Source organism: Corythoichthys intestinalis, chromosome 2 (genome assembly GCF_030265065.1).
Source record: "Corythoichthys intestinalis isolate RoL2023-P3 chromosome 2, ASM3026506v1, whole genome shotgun sequence".
NCBI classification, from domain to species: Eukaryota; Metazoa; Chordata; class Actinopteri; order Syngnathiformes; family Syngnathidae; genus Corythoichthys; species Corythoichthys intestinalis.
Window position 1 is genome coordinate 22,467,506 of NC_080396.1, and position 17,934 is coordinate 22,485,439.

The 17,934-nt window shown below is 37.9% G+C and overlaps 1 protein-coding gene across 2 annotated transcripts in view; it reads left to right on the forward strand.

Annotated features, from left to right (window-relative positions):
* The window catches only part of plekhg5b (pleckstrin homology domain containing, family G (with RhoGef domain) member 5b), a 106,879-nt gene that overhangs the window by 70,269 nt on the left and 18,676 nt on the right, over positions 1–17,934 (forward strand). For both annotated transcript variants that reach the window (XM_057829425.1, XM_057829426.1), the window contains 2 exons: positions 12,081–12,272; positions 17,071–17,244. In XM_057829425.1, coding sequence (XP_057685408.1) covers positions 12,081–12,272; positions 17,071–17,244 — 366 coding nt within the window. The remainder of the gene's footprint in view (positions 1–12,080; positions 12,273–17,070; positions 17,245–17,934) is intronic.

Here is a 17,934-nt window from a genome sequence, read left to right on the forward strand (position 1 = left end):
AAAGAGTTGCTCTTTTGAACTAATTCATCATTTTTTCAAGGTTTTTATCTGAGTTTGTTCTACTGAATAAAATGTCTGAGTGAGTGCTCGTCCGAGACTGGGAATTCCATACTTTCTATATTTTAGATATGTTTGATCCCTTTTGTGTAGATTACGTGTTTATTCTTTCATTACCATCCTGCTGCATGTTATCGTCCTCTTAATGTTGGGATAAGCCGCCCTTGCTGATTAAAGCAACATTCTTCCCATACCCCTTTTTTTTTTTTTTTTTTTTTTTTTTTCTCTCTCTTTTAATATATGCTGTAAAGACACAGACTCAACTTTTAAACTGACCTCAAGTTCAACTTTTACTTAGATGACATAACTAGATTCACATTTTACAGTCTAGCATTGCACTGCTCAACTAAAAACATTGCGCTACACATTTGTGAGGCCCAGCCTACATAAAGTAACTGAAAATAGTGCTCAGTTCTGATCATTCGTTTAGTGGTGAGTCAGTGTCACAAGATTGCAGTTGTAACAGTCAATCAAAATTGTCATGTCTTGTCATCACTTGATTTCACAACAAAAAATGTTTGTAAAATGTGAGATCCAGCTGACCATCGCCCAGCTGCATTAATAAATAATATCCAAAATGTATGCGAAAGTCATGGGTGGAGTCTCATGTAGAAATGCACAAGTTTTAATTTATGAATTCAGCCAACAGCCTCTCCGATATCCACTGCCTTCCTCTTTATTATCATTTGTTTTGTACCAGTTTTGTTTTCTTTGTATTATAAGAAATTCAATTTTTAAAAAAACATGAATGTAAGTCTGGTAGTCGCCCTCTGGCTATTTTAATCACCATTTAAAGTCTTAAATAATTACTATTGTAATCAGAAAAGATTAGCGCCTATTAACATGTTAATTCCCATTATTTAAAACCCACCCAGCCAGTTACCAGATCCACTAACCGTTAGTTGAACTGACTTTGGCTTGGATGTCATAGGTACCAATATTACTAAAACAAACATTTTGGGAATTCACTACTTTAATTCATGATTTGCTGATTCAAAATCAACATTTCCATGATGATATTCCCCCAAAGAATACAGTTTACATCCCTCTCATCACACTTGCCTGCAAAGTTAATTGCAGCGATTGCAGTTTAGCAATGCAGACACATAAAATCATTACATTCAGAGGCTGTAACCTAGTGTTATCATCCAACCCTAAGGCTCTTCCCCTCAATGTTGATCATGTGTATGGCTGTAAGTGAAGTCACTTTTAAGAATGGAGGGAGATCTCTGCTTGTTTTTGACACAAGTGTGCACGTTTCAGGCCCCAACTTTTTGTCAAGAAGTGAAAGTGCAAGTATTACAGTCTATAAAGTTATCTAAGCACTTTCAGACCTTGTAACTTCTGGTAAACAATCATTCTTTTACTAGTTTGTTCCTGTTATAAAATATAAGAGGCTACGACATTAACATTCTGTCATGCTCCACCAAGTTTATACAATACCTCTTGTCATAAGCAGGGGTGAAAGTGGGCCTGAACGGTCAGGAACGCAGTTCCGTTATAAGATTCAGGGCCAGAATGATCGTCCGGTACATGGTGCTTTGTTTCCGAAAATATGACAGCAACTGTCGAAACGCTATGTTAAAAAAAAAAAAAAAAAAAAGCTAAGCTGCCACACATGCATTTCATCTCCAAGAAGAAAACAATCTACCAACATCAGATTTACATACACAAGTGTTAACAACAAGCATAATAAAGTGCTTGTGTAGCGTAATCAGTATCCACCAATATTTATTATTGATTTTATTCCATGGACGGCATGGAGGTTTCCCCAGCTGCTGGAGTTATCTGAGTTTGATGATGATGAGTCACGTCAATATGCGAATGCACGCAGCAAAGCAAAACGCCTGGACTCAATTTATCCATTCAATTGGCTGACATACTGACATGTGATCAACAGAGATGGTTAGCTGTGATTGGTTCAAATGTGCATGTTTTCTGGAACAGCAAAAAAAAAAAAAAAAGGGGCAATACAACATAAAATAGATCAAATCTTTAAGAGCGACGAAAGAGTTGAGGAGGCTTATTTATCATATTTAGTTTTATTTACTCTGATGGGGAGGTTCAGAACATCTTAGCTGTCAATGTGCACTTTGGACTTATATTTGTTCATTTATGTTAGGCAACTTATTCATTTCCTTATGATTTAAAAAAGTCAATGTTTGCGCGATCTTCAAAATATATTCCATTTCACCTTGCATAATATAAGTCATTAGTACTTTTTTTCTGAATGTATGTTACTTATATCTTTATTACTTAAAAAAAAAAAAGTTTACATTTTCAATTTGAATATACGTATATCCTATGTTCTTAAGTAGTTAAAATTGAGATTTGGCATTTAGTATGTGCGGAAATGAGGGATAATAAAAATTAGGAGATGGAGGTTGGAGTTATTGCTGTTTTTGTTAACTTTTTATTTTGCAAATCATTGAAGAAATACAATTTTGAATGAAAATCATTTTTTGTATGGTTTATAGAAGTAACTATGCTAAAACAGTTTTCTTTGCATTTCAGTAGTTTAAGAGGTTTGACCTCCCCCCAAAAAATGGAAAAATAAATAAATAAATAAATAAATAATAATAATGAAAATAATTAAATAAATAAAATTTCTGGCTCCGTGGCGACCTTCACGTCGGAGAGTTCCGGCAAGAAATTCTAGCCACTTTCACCCCTGGTCATAAGGCTAAAGATCAAGTGAACAAAAGGCCTTCCAAGAATAAATATTTTGTGGGCACAGTTTCTGATTCTCGTTAAAGACCACTATAGGTTTTTTGACAATCGAGGTGGTTCCAGTTTTTGCATAATGAATTCTACACTGTGGAAATACACCCTCATCCCCATGTAAAGGATACATTAGTCAAACTAAAAAACATATTCAAGCGCACTCTTATTGTATTCATTTTTTTCTTTCTTTTTTATGTAAAGCTATTGTCTTAAGTGACTTCCTCCTTTACAAACAGTGCAGTTGACTCTTGAATCAACTTTCCTATGTTTCTATAGCACTCGACAGCGAATATCAGAGCTGTCTGATGGTTTACAATGGGAAGTTTCAGTTGCTTGTTGGCCAGCGCAGAGGTGGGGGGGGGGGGGGCTGTTGCATTTCACTCGATGACTGAGTTGCGGCCAAATGTGTCTTCATTGCTGCTTTTGATCTGACTACACTCTCCAGTGAGATGTAAATAGAGTGACAGGTTACAGTGACGCAGTTTTGGCTCACTATATATGCCCACATTGTCACCTAAAATAAAATCTGCACGTTTGCAGGGATGTTTCACTCGGAAATGCAATTACTTTCAAACCGCTTAAATGTCAAAGTGCAACCATGTCACGCTCATTTTGATTTACGTTACGCATAAATATTGGAAACATTAGATTCTGACAGTGATATTGTATGTAATGTAGTCATGATTTGAATTTGATGAGTTAAGAGATCGTAATACTGTATTAACTGTGTTTTTGTTTGAAAAGGAATATTCAATTCCTTTAAAAAAAAAAAAAAACGGATGCATCTTTCAGATGGAGATTTTTTTTTTTTTGCAACCAGTCCCAGACAAAAAAAAATAGTATAGTTGCCCTTAAAAGGACTTTAACCTCTCTACTAGCTGAAATGATCCTGCAAAGTGTCAGTATACGTGGGTGGAGCAGTAGAGGTGTGTTTAGTGGTGTTTTGTGTGTACGTCGTAGCACAAAAAGGATCTCCTGACGCCACATGACTGTTTGCGTGTGTGACCTTTGGCCTGTAGCACTGCGTACCTGCAGGATCAGGTCGCATTAGGGCAGGCTACCAGCGACAGTCTCAGTTTGGAACTATACTACTATCATTGTTAGCACTGTATCTCTGAGGGAATAGTATTTTTGTGTGTGTTTGTGAGCAAAGAATGCGCTTTAGCCGCCTGTCGTCATGGCACAGCTGGGACCTTCTTCAAGAGATCCCAGAGTCACCACAGCAAGATAACCAAGCAACTGACTGTCAGGTGGGAAGTACTGAGCCTTGCTAACTTGTCGTTAGGATTCATGTTAGACGTGTTACCTTTTTTGAGAAATTTGACCTTCAGGTGATGTTGTCAAAAACTGTTCACACAAATGTTCAAAAATGACTGTCATGCAAATAATTGGCAATGTCACATCTCAGGTGTCTGTCAGTTGCTGCTGATCTCGTTTTTTTTTTTTTTTTTTTTTTTTTTTTTTTTTTCCCCCAAGTCCTGATTTAAATATTTGGTACATTCGAATAGGGAATTTGAGTAATGTTTCTTTACTATTCAATGAGTGACACTGGATCAATAAAATTAGCGTTTTGAAAAAACTTTTCCCTTTAAGTCTCATTTAACAAAACTATCTCTAGAAATGCTCAAGTCACATAAATGGCATTTTTCCTATTTGTCAACTCGCATTAACATTAGGGTTGCCAACACTAAATAAGGGACACCTCATTGGTAAAGCTGGCAGGCCCGATAACCATCACCCTTTAGGTTTTTTGTTGTACAGTATGTGAAAAGTGAGATTTTATTTTTAATTGACTGAAACCTAAATTAATTAGTTGTGTATCTGAGTGATATAAGCCCATAGAAAACCAATAATTTTCAGCAAACTATTTTAATACAATATTTAAGAGATATACTAGAGTAAAATGAATATCTGTTCTGTATAATTTAACCCTTTTTGGCCGTTTAAAAAACAACTTAATTTGTCTCTTCATAGCATGTAAAGATGTTTAACATACCCTGGGTATCTTGCTTGGAATCTTTTTTTTTTCTCAGCACAACGTCTTATATGAATTGTTACTATAGCACAATAACCTATTATAGAACCATATTGGTCCAAATAATAAACGAAAATTTGTATTTATTTAGTGAAGCTCTCAGATGTCCCGTCCCATTAAGACATTTTCTTCCATCAGATTAAAACGATCCTATCTCCGGTTTTCTGTGATCTATTGGCACCAAATATAAACAAGTTTGATGCCTCACTTTTGAGTTATGCTGACAGCAGTGCTCTATGTGAAAGTTTATTTTTTATAGCGCTTTAAAGATACCTCGTGATTGTTCACACAGGCCTAATCATTGGACTCTTGAGGCTCAATAATAAAAAACAATGTTTTCTGCAGTAACAAAAAGTGCTAACAAACTCTGAGGTAAACTTGGGGAAAAAAATGATTGAACTTTGACAGTGTTTGTCATGTACGTTAGGTTGGATTTGTTTGGTTTTATTGATGATTGTTGGTTGTAGCAATAAAACCAACTGAAGACTAGAGCTGGCTGATTGGGAAAAAAAATCCGATCAATCTCAGATCAGCCAGGTCATAAATCAACTATATGCAGATGAAAATTGACTAGTTTGGCAGATTTTGATCCAGCCCTCTAGAAGAGTCCGATATTAATGGTTTTCAAGCAGTCTACACATCACATCAGGTGAGGTAAACTGTATTGTGCACTAATATAGAAAATGCGCATTTCGTTTTTCAAGTGCTCACTAGCAAAATAGGGGTGGGAACCTATGGGTGGCTCACGATACAACACGATTTGCAATACAAGGCTCACGATATGGTGATGCACCAATTATCGATACATGGGTCAGGAAATCTTCCTCCAATATATAGATTTTTTTTGGCCACTTACTGTTGATTTTGGGTCATTTCTGGGTCATTTCTGTGGATTTAGGGTTCCAACAAATGAGGTGACCTGGGAATCCCCTCAAAGGAATAGGCAGTTACTCAAACTCAACAGGAAGATACTGGTAAATGCCCTAAAATGAACAGAAAGTGACCCAGAATGCCCGGAAATTGCTCTGGTTTCTGGAACGAACATTCATTCACTTCTCCCAATCTAAACGGATTGGGCATCTAGCACAGTCAATGTCAGCCATTGGGTTAACAGAGACACTATTTTAGTAAAATATTTTGGTAGCATCTTTTTGGTTCCTTCCTTCCTTTTTAAAATTTTTTTTTAACAGTGACCCCTTTTTAAAAAGATGTGTTGATTTATGGCAGGAGCATATCGATAACGTTTTGGGATAAGTATAATGATCTATCACCATTTTGAGATTTTGTCACACCCCTAATACAGGGTGATTAAAAAAGAATGTGCCAAAATTATCATTCTATATGTCCAAAACGAAACGCATTAAAAACACTCATATTTGTACATGTGTTAAAAATAACTTTCCTGCCCCCGGCCGAGTGGGCCATGGGGGTCCCACGATGTGCCACGTAGGTTGGGGGCTTGCAGCGGGGGCTGGGGGGTCCGGATGGGCGGTTGCGGGGCGCGTCCCTTCGTCCCTTCCTTGAGGGTTGATGGTCCGGGGGACCGCCCTGGGTCCCGGGAGGATGACGGTGGCCCCTTTGCCGCAGCTGCAGGGGGAAAAGTGTGCCACACTAAAAACTACGATCTAGAAGCTATAGTCTATAGTTTCAGTCAGTCAGTTTTTTTAGCCTGCCCAGAGGGAGGTCTCAAGTTCTCGCTCTCTACTTATTTACATACTCTTCTTGTTGTTGTTCTTGGGAATTGCGCTAACTAAGCCTGAACAATATATCGTTTAAACATCGGCATCGCGATGTGCGCATTCGCGATAGTCCCATCACAAGGACGTGCGATAGTTTTAAAAAAAGAATTCCAATCCACAAACCTTTGTTCTGCTTTATTCGCTCGCACAGCCTCCCTCACCCCCTCTTCCAGCTCTCAGTCACTGCGGCACTTGCTTATTAAAGTTAACGATGGCTTTGATCTGGCCAAAGAAGCCGACATCACACGGGCAGCAATCTGTCAATCATCGTTTAACTTGTTAAACAGTTTCTGCAAGGAAGCGCGGGCTGGAATGAATGTGTGTATCTGTGGGGTGGGGATGTGGAGACGTTCGAGACATATAAAATAAACGCCAGAAATGATTATGAGGAGTTTGTAATTTCTACATGTCACTCCAAGAGTCACAGCCATGTTAGGTAAATAGAAGCATTTAATAAAGCCAAGCATTTTTCTACTACAGTACTTTATTCTTGTTTGAAAATGATTCGGTGGGACAGTTATGTTTAAAACTGATCATAATTCTTACACTTGAAGTGCTTAAAAAGCATTTATTAAAATATAGATATATATACTTTTTTAAAAAAATCATGCTTTGGGGAAAAAGGTGAGAAAAAACATGTCTTATATGTATCTCTTTCCAGTGCTAGATCTAAATAAATACATTGAGGACACACGCACACGCACACAAAAAAATGGGGGGGTATGCACTACTTCGCGGTTTTTCACTTACCGCGGCGGGTACTGGTCCCTATTGACCGCGAAAAACTATGGAATACTGTACACTGTGGTCATGATGAGTCATCCAAAGTCTTTCCAATTAGCTATTCAAGTCATCTAGTAAAAATGTCTTTAAAAAAAAAAATATATATATACTTTTTTTAATATTGCAATATAATATCGCTATATATCGCAAACCCCCAAAAAATCGCAGCAATAGTTTTCTTCCAATATCGTTCAGGCCTAACGCTAACTAAAATTGCTGTTATTGGTGGACTGAGGAGAATGAAATTTTGGTAGGTATATTTTCGGCATGTATTAGCATTGAGCCTTGGAGCCAGACTTTTATTTTTTTGTCTCAAGGATGATATATTACAGTATTCACAAAGTTAAAATTGCTGTTAAAAGTTCAGTATGCATATTCTACGGATGGATACACATTGATCCTGAGAGCCTGATTTAAAAAAAAAAAAAAAAAATGTTTTTTTTTTAATTCCCGTCTTCAGGGCTGATGAAAGTGCTGAGGGCTGAGTAGTTACATTAATTCATTGTGGACTTATTGTGGCCCGTAGGTGTCATTTTAGTTAGAAGAGGAAGACAATCAATGTAGTTCACTTACGTAACTTCTTTTTAAATTATTATCATCCAGACAATGTGTCCCTCCTCTTCAGTGTGATGCACCTCCGTGGAAAGGGGTTTGTCGTCCTGTCCATTTCCTGGTTGTGCACATTAGTTTTGAAAAGGCTAGTGTTTGGTTTGAAGATTTCAGGAAGTTAGCAGTGTTTTCCCATCGTTAATCAAACCTGCCTGATCAAGGAGGATTGTTATCAGTCACTAGGGTGGGAGGGGAGACTCTTCCAATGCTTGTTACCATACAGTCCTCTCCCATGTAAAGATTTTCCTGTTTCTCGGGCAAGGTTACTGCCACAAATGGCCATGATAAGATAAGGCTGAGAGCAAGGTTTGATATCATTAACCTGGAAGGTCCCTCTGACTTTCCTACTGGTAAATGGAGGTATTGTTGTTGTGTAGGGCAAGTTCACACTGTAAGAGCCTGGTTATACTGGAAGCTTGTCTGAACACATGAAAGTTAAGGGGTGGTCACATCTGAATAGTTCATATATTGAAACAAATAGAAGAAAATCATTAAAACATTAATATTTCCCAGCCCTGTTCAAAAAATCTTTATTCGTACCATAGCAGTAGAAGCTATTACTTTGAAGGTCTGCCTGCACCTATTCAAATCACCCTCTTGTTTAGGGTGGAGGTGAGGGTGGGCATGGGTCTACTGCCTTCCCTCCTCTTTCCTGACCAACACAATGAGGCAGGATCCTTCTGGTCGCTATGAAATCAAGCCAGTATCTGCGTGATATGCAAGCAGCAAAGATCTTCGGAACTTCGTATGGCAATCCCCCTTTTAAGGAAATAAACACAACTTAGGAAACGGCATTACCCTGTGGTCACTCCAACCGAGTGCTGGACGTTAAACCCTTCAGATAGACAAATTGTCTGGATGCAGGACAGTGTTTGAACGAGAAAACTGAATGAGAACGGAAGCTGGTTCCCAAATGGACTGCAACCCTTGAGTCCATTGAAGGGATCATTATGGTTTTTGTTACCTTTGACATGCCTCTGGCTTCAATGGTGAGTAAAGAAGGAAGCTAATCACAACTTCCTGAATGTTGTTTGTTTGAATAGAAAAGCGCTTTGTTGGCACCATTAACTCAAAATTTAGTGTAAACACTGAACCTGATGGGAAAAACAGTAGATTGTAGTAGTTTGACGAACAGGAGAGTAAAGCAACAATTGAGTGATTCAAATAATAAATATTCCTTTATGAATTGCTGCAGTTTATGACAGAATTATTGGAATTTTGTTGATAATCTCAAGTCTTTGTTCTTGATTTTGGATTTTTATAACATCAAGACAGGAAGTCTCAATGTTTTTAATTAACTTGCATTTTGGACATACCATGCTTGTCGGCACTTAATTCTCAGAAATGAGAATGATGAGTGTTTCTCATCCTCACTTTGTTCTACAGTTTCTTTGCTTTTCCTACAAACAAAGTGGAGGAAGTTAGAAGTGAAGTGGGGTGAAGTTTTACACATTTTGTACTGATGTCCAGTCTTTCTCTTTTAGTCTCGACAGATTTATTTCTTCCTAATACTTCGTAGCCGCGGTCAGTATGGCTAGTTTGCCTCTTGAAGCGAAAAATCAAACTTTTTCTCTAAATAAGGTTTCTTTTATTTCTAGTTTCTTTCAGGCAGTTCAACATATGGTGCTGTTTTTACCATCACATGAACTATATGGAAATTAATTTATCAGCGAAAAAAATGACGCTGTGAGTTTCCAAAATAGGCTATCATCAAGTCACTTACGTTGCACGAGATGTCACTGTATTTTGATTTAGGTTTTTAGACATGAAACAGACAATCACTCTCAAGTTTTTGTTCTATGAACTACTTAAGCGAACTTTAATGACTTTTTAGGTTTCTGATTGAAACATTTTTTTTTTTTTAATGTTTTCATGGTTTCAATGCTTCACTGGTAAACAATGCTCAAAGCTACATTATTCCTATCATTCTCCATGTACACGTGTTTTGTGTAATTGATAGCCTCCAAGGGTATTGGTCAAGGACTTGAAAACTCTCCAGAGCCTGACTATAACCTTTCAGCCAATCAGCTTTGAGCGCAAACACCTCATTGGTGTTTGTTTGCGTATGCAAAGGAATTCGTTTGGTATTGTCGTTGTTTCTTTGCTGGTGTCAATGTTCTGGAATGTGAAGTCCTTGGAACGACAATTGAAGTTGTTAGTGGGGGGGATTCTCTCGGCGACCCCCCACCGGGAGATTCCTCATCACTGACAGTGCAGCGGTAAAAACAAGTGCTTCCTCAGATACAGCGGCAGCCCCTGTTTGTTTGTTCTGTTGGTGCTCGTAAAGTGAACGGTGCACGGCAGGGCATGTTGACAGGGTAACAATGGTGGGGGAGTATGGTCAGTCTTGGAATGGAGCAACTTTTCTGTGATGTAATGAGCATTCTCCGCGAGGAAGTGGGTGTCCTTCCCGCTCCTGTTTGTGTCTGAATACGTTAATGATCTTGCTGATGTCATCTTTAACGCTAAATTCCCCTGACAACTTCCTGTTTGTGTCCCCCCTTTGTGTAGTTTCTTCTTTCCATTCATCCATCTGGAAAGTTTGTTTTCCCTGGAGATGAGGCTAATTCTTTCATTTTCATGTAGCTATCATGTAATGTTTTTCTTACGATCAGATAAACACATTTTATAACAATTCAGACGCGTGTGGTTCAGTGTTGTTTATGGCAGCCCTTTTAATGTTCGTCTTTTGGACGTTAATCCCTTTTAGTCTCAGTCATATTTTAGTCATCTCAAAAGGTGTCTAGTTTTTCTTGGCGAAAACTCAAGACTAAATTTGTCTAGTTTTAGTCAATGTTTACTACAAACGTTTTTGTCTTTAAATTTTTTTTTAAATTATCCAAAAATAAATAAGTTTCCATCTATTTCAAGTGAACATTGACAGATGAGCACATACACTATTGTAGCGTCGACAAGGACAATGTCAACTTGGTGATTATATACACTCAGCAGGAAAACAGTACATCATTTTCAATTAATTATACTCACCTAGACACCACGAACCATATGTAAAAAAAATTGTCCGAGAGTTTAAGAGAATGCTTGCCGTTAATGCTTACGCGCTTGTGAATGCTATGCTAACGCTACGAGTTACATTTAGTGTGTGATGATCACTCAGCACAGACCTTTAAAGGGTAAAGTACCGTATTGGCCCGAATATAAGACGGCCCTGATTATAAGACGACCCCCTCATTTTCAAGACTCAAGTTTGAAAAAAGACTTTATGAACACCAAATTAAATTTTATACAGCAAGTAACTACAGTACATCTGAAACAAATGATTATAACGATATATTTGAGAGAAAAAGCATGTTATTTGGCCTCATTCAAATCTTTATATCTGAACATTTAAATATGTAATCTAAAGTGCAATCACATTCGTAAATGAATGGCTTCTGGTTTTTGAAATGTAAATAAACCAATCTATTGTGATAAAACAACAAAATTGCAATAACTGCTTTAACCATCAAAGTGAAGTCTAACTAACTGTAGTCTTGAAACAAATCTGAATAAGGAAAAACATTGCAATAAAGTAATGCAAACTGGTTAAACTTCACAGTAGCTGAGATCTGTCATGACAGAACATCGCTTCAATGATATCTGGCGCCATCTAGCGTTTTGAATGGGTATAACGTCTACACCGCAACTATAAGACGACCCCCACTTATTCAGTCTTATTTCAATGCAAAAAACACATCTTATATTCGGGCCAATACGGTACATTACATATCCTCTCTGGCCAAGAAGCCTGCATGGACACTGGAGATGAAACAATGGTAAGTCTGGAAGGGAGGGGGGGGGTGCAGCACATCAGGAGAGACAGCCAGAGAATGCAACGATGCTGGCTAACGCTACATTTAATGTCACACATTGTGAACGTGAGGGAAATTATTGCGCATTTTCATCTCATTCTCATCTCTCCAGACAAAACTAGCATTCGTCTTATGTTTTCGTTTCCCAAAGCACGTTTTGAGCTTGTTACGTTCTCGTCAACGTCATGAAAAAAGTATTTGTTGACGAAATATTTACATTATCGTCATCGTTGACGAAAACAACATGTGTTTTCATCGGGATTTAGTCATGCGTTTTTTTTGTCGAGTTTCTCCTAACTTTCATCTACTCCATTCTTGCAGGGTCAATCTCGGCGGAGGAAGAACATGACAGAGTTTTTAGGGGAGACGAACATTCCCACACCGGATACGCTTGGGCAGTTGGGTGGCTCGCTTCCCAGCGTGGGCTCCGGTCCTGACAGCTGGAAAAACCGAGCTGCCGGCCGCTTCAGTGGCCTCTTCAGTTCCAATGCTGCGACGGCATCCTTCGGCAAGGTAAGTCTGACACGGCTTTTTTTTTTTTCCTTCCTCCGGATAATAGCGTCGAACAAGGTAACAATGTGATGACTTGCTTTATTGTACATTAGTGACTTGATAGCGTACTGAAGAGAGCGCATTACAACAAAACGGTAGTAAAGCAACAATGGGACGAGGTCAGAGGTACGGGCGGTGAGATCATTTCCCTCCAAATTTTGGCTCAGATATTTTCCTGCCAGCACTTCTGGAAATGAGTTGTCGAAGGAAATCTTTCACACTGCTTCTGCTTGCACTGATCATTTTTTCGATCCCATTTTTTAATACATTGTGTTGATCCGTTTAAAAAAGAAAAAAATACAGCCTTTCTGACCTGAACTTATGAAAAATTGTTAGTTTTTACTATACTATTGTTTTGGTTTGTCATATTACCAGGAGGCATATGTTGATTGTGTTTTATTTGTTTGATAGCTTACTGATGAATTTTCTAAAATCCATGTCACCATTACCTTGTTAGTGGCCCAGGAATTTAACGAGTTATTAAAATTGTCCAAGGATTCTACTTACAAGACACAGTAAATCACGGACCTCTGCCAAATAAAACAATCCTAAACATGAGTGTCTTGACAAACTAAAAAAAAAAAAATAATAATAAAAACACGACAATTAAGGCATGCAAGAACATAATGTTCCATTCTAGTCCTGAACGTGCAGCTCTTTGCCTAATTGATCATTGCAATGAATATCAATTATTGTATACATTCCTTTCACTAGATCATTGCAACAAAGTGGTCATGTCACAACATGTGATTAGAACAGTTCCTTTCTTTCTCAGTGAGAATGATTATCCTCATCATTGTTCAGATCATCACATTTCATGCTACTGGACTAGAGTTGAATTCAGTGAAAAAGTGGTTATTTTATGAGAATGTAATTGCACAAACAGAAAGGAATATTTTTGAGTCATGACTGTTGAAGCTGTTGTCAAGTACTATAAGCTTGACTAGACACCAAGATAATGTTTGACAAATCGGCACTCTTGTCAAAGTTACCAATTTCATGGAATCGTATCACTTCCTGAAAAAGGATTTAAAAAAACAAAACCAAAAGTGCTTTAACTCGTATTCAGAGATCTTTCATTTTATTAGAGTGGTATGAAAAAGTATCTGAACCTTTTGGAATTCCTCACATTTCTGCATAAAATCTCCATCAGATGGGATCTGATCTTTGTCTAAATCACACAGTTGTAAAAAGTGTCTTCTTTAACTAAAAAACCCCCAAACAGTTAAAGGTTTTCATTAAAGATGATGCCGATCGATCGGGTCAGATCTCGTCATTTTCAAAGTATCGGAATCAGCAAAAAAATATTGGACATGCCTTTTTTTAATATGTATATCTTTTTTAATTAAATCGTTTTCTAATTGTATTTAACGTTACAGACAAAATGTCTTACACTCATCCAGAGTCTTTAGTTTTGGCTTAAAGTAGGGCTATCAAATGTATCGCGCTAACGGCGGTAATTATTTTTTTTTTTTTAAATTAATCACGTTAAAATATTTAACGCAATTAACGCATGCGCTGCACGACCTACCTACGCATTGTCGCGTTCAATCTATAATGGCGCCGTTTTACCTATTTATAGAGCTAAAAGGCAGCGTGAAATGAGTACAGCGGATTTTGGCAGTAGGTAGTAGTTCATCTTTTTCTTAACACCCTACGTTATTTCCCAACGCAGAGAAGATATATCAATTGGTGCCACTATGCACATTCATGGTTGCACTTCCCATCATGCATTTGGGCAGAACAGTTAAATGGCTACAGTATCATTTCCTGAAAGCTCAACAAATACACTAGATGGCAATAATTAGTCACAATATACAAAGTCACATTTATCCTTTAAGAATTACAAGCCTTTCTATCCGTGGATCCCTCTCACAGAAAGAATGTTAATAATGTAAATGCCATCTTGAGGATTTATTGTCATAATAAACAAATACAGTACTTATGTATTGTATGTTGAATGTATATATTCATCCGAGTTTTATTGATTTTTTTCTTAATGCATTGCCAAAATGTATATGATCGGGAAAAATTATCGGGAATGATTGGAATTGAATCGGGAGCACAAAAAAAAAGCAATCGGATCAGGAAATATCAGGATCGGCAGATACTCAAACTAAAACGATCGGAATCGGATCGGGAGCAAAAAAACATGATCTTGAACAACCCTAGTTTTCATATTTTATTGAGGATAGCATGCAAACAATGACAAAAGGGGGAAAAATAAGCAAGTGAACCCTCTGCCAAAGGACACTTAAAGAGCAATTGAAAACAATATTTACCAAACAATTTAGGTCAGGTGTGTGCCCAATCAGTGATGAGTGGCTTAAAGCTGCCCTGCCCACTATAAAACACACACCTGGTAAGAATTGTCTTGATGAGAAGCAGTGTCTGATGTGCATCATGCCTCAGTCAAAAGAGCTGTCTGAAGACCCACGATCAAGGATTGTTGATTTGTGTAAAGCTGGGATAGGTACAAAACCATCTCTGAAAGTCTGGATGTCCATCAATCGACAGTCAGAGAAGTTGTCTACAAATGGAGAGAGTTTGGCACTGTTGCTTTTCTCCCAAGGAGTGGCCATACACTTAAGATAACGCCAAGAGTTCAGCGCAAAATACTCAGAGGTAAAAAAAGGAACCCTAGAGTGTGTGCTAAAGACTTGCAGAAATTACTGGCACAGTCTAATATCTCTGTGCACACATCAACTATATGTAAAATTATGGCCAAGAATGGTGCTCATGGGACGACTCCACGGAGGAAGCCACTGCTGTCTAAAAAAACAATGTTACTCGTTTAATGTTCGCAAAAAGGCACTTCGGACGCCGCACACCAGTTTTGGCAAAATATTTTGTGAACTGATGAAACCAAAGTTGAATAGTTTGGGAGTAACTCACAACGTCATGTGTGGAGGAAAAATGGAACAGCTCACCAACATCAACACCTCATCCCCACCTTGAAGCATGGTGGAGGGAGCATCATGATTTGGGGCTGTTTGTTGTTTCAGGGCCTGGACAACTTGCAGTCATTAATGAAAGAATTAATTCAAAAGTTTATCAGGATGTTTTCCAGAAAAACCTGAGGCCATCTGTCAGACAGTTGAAGCTAAAACGAGGATGGATGCTGCAACAAGACAATGATCCCAAACATAGAACTAAATCAACTTCAAAATGGTTTCGGAAGGAAAGAATACACGTTGAGTGGTTCAGACTTGAACCCCATTGAGATGCTGTGGCATGACCTAAAGACAGCGATTCATGCCAGACATTTCAGGAATCTGACTGAACTAAAGCCGTTTTGTAGAGGACAACGGGCCAAGATTAGTCCTGATTGATGTGCCAGACTGATCAGCAGCTACAGGAGGGGTCTGGTTGAAGTTATTGCTGCCAAAGGGGGGGCAACAAAATAATAAATGTGATGGTTCACTTACTTATTTTTCCCCCTTCTGTCATTGTTTGCTTGCTATCCTTATTGAAATATGAAAACCTATAAATGTTTGGGTGGTTTTAATTAAAGCAGACACTGTTTTTTCATCTGTGATTTTGACAAAGATCAGATCACATTTGATGGTGTTTTTTTTGCAGAAATGTGAGAAATTCCAAAAAGTTCAGATACTTTTACAAACCACTGTATATGGCGCGTCGTCCTGAAAAGTCTACATTTACTGGGCTGGCATTTGAAATAATTTTTTTTTTAAACGTGTCTCTAGAACCTACCTAATCAAATGTGTAAAGACAGCTTAATATTACAAAATACACTACAACACAGGGACAAAAAACTAACAAACATGAAAGAAACGGAAATATGCCGCAAGATAGTGGTCTAACCACAGAAATGAACTGGAATCCAAAACAAATCACAAAAACATACTAGCAAAAAAGGCACAAACAAATAACTGAAGGTTACCAGGCCACAGGGGGCCAACACCTAGGGGACGGAGCAGTCCTGTGAGATTACACCCATTTTAACATTAAAGTGGCATTTCCAGAAAACAATTGACTATTTTTTTCTGGGGTTTGGATCAAGGTATGTCATCATTTTTGTCAAATATGGGTCTGTGAAGCTCTTTGGGGCTTGGGTGCTTGAGGATTATATAAATGTGCCTTGACTAAAACCAAATTTCGTAAGACAAGATAAGCCATAATTCTGTTTTATAACACATTTGAATAACAGTCTATGAATATTTATCACTGTATGGGACCCACATAAGGTACAAGAATGGTCCATCATTTAGTTCACACCGCTTAGTTGCCTGGTGCACTTGTGCAGTAATTGCATTTGGGGTTTTTTTCAAATTGGTTTTATATTTTTTTGTTATTATCATACCTCTGCCGAGTTTCCCTCTAACCCTAGTGAATAATCGTGAACCTTTATTCAACTTCAACAAAGACCACGTATAAACATTGTGTTACTCCCTTTTAGTTCACATCGCACACAGTAACCGATGTCACATAGAGACATACATCTGTCAGTCACTTGTCATTGGTGAGCTCGTTTTTATTCACCACGTCAGCCACTTTAACCTCAATGGGTCTGAGATCATTCAGTGGGACCTTGACCTTTCGCACCTTTAAATTTGCTCCTTTTGACCAAATGTGAATATATGCCCCTTTTCCTCCTCCTCCTCCCACGTAACATTCCTCCCTTACAGCATTGTGTTAAAATATTCTCCCCTGCACACAACTGTTTTTCCATTATCAAATGAAGGGATTTGGTGTCTTCAGTTTCCATCTTAACAGTTGAGAACTGTGTGCCCAACAGGAAGTGGACCGACTGGAGCAGCTCCAGAGCAAGCTGCACTCATATACGTCGTTCGGGCTGCCCAAGATTCCTCGTCAGCTCTCCTTCCACCAGGACTCCTGGGAGGAGGAGGATGAGCAGGAGCCCGACCTGGTACTGGAGGACAGCTGGCAGATGTTGCTGGACAATGCTGAGGTAACCCAAACAAATCTGCGGTTGACCTTTATTAATTAACTCTGCAAAGAAGGTGATGTTTTAATCACTACCCATTTGTTTTCGTGATTTGTCAATTGCACTGAAACATGAGCATTTACAGTCAGTCTTTTCAGTTGAAATGATTTGGACGCCTAGCACCATCAATGGCATGCAACGAATTATATATATATTTTTTTTTAATAGTAATAATAAAAACTTTAAAGTTCTTTGTATTTTATTCATTAATGTAGTTTTATCAACATTGTATAAAAAAATAAAATACAATAATGATTAATACTTTTATAAATATATACATATTAAATGCTAATATAATTTTTTTACATTGCAAAACAATAGTAAAGTGTTAAAGGATTTTTGATAAGCTGTCCACTATAGTGACCACGGTATCGGTCAGGGTTAATTTGGAACTTACTGTGCCTATAAATAAGTCTGGGTTCCTCGTAGAGGTGCACGATATCCATTTTTTTGAAACCGATACCGATATTGATAACTTCCTGCTCCTCAAAGCCGATATCGATAACCGATAATAAATATATATTTTTTTAAATGTATAACCTGAGTTTTTGAACACCTGGAGGTTTCAAAAAAAAAAAAAAAAAAAAAAAAAAAAAACTAGCGGTGGATTCAACATAGATTTGCCTTTGATCTCACCAGATTTTTCATAATGAC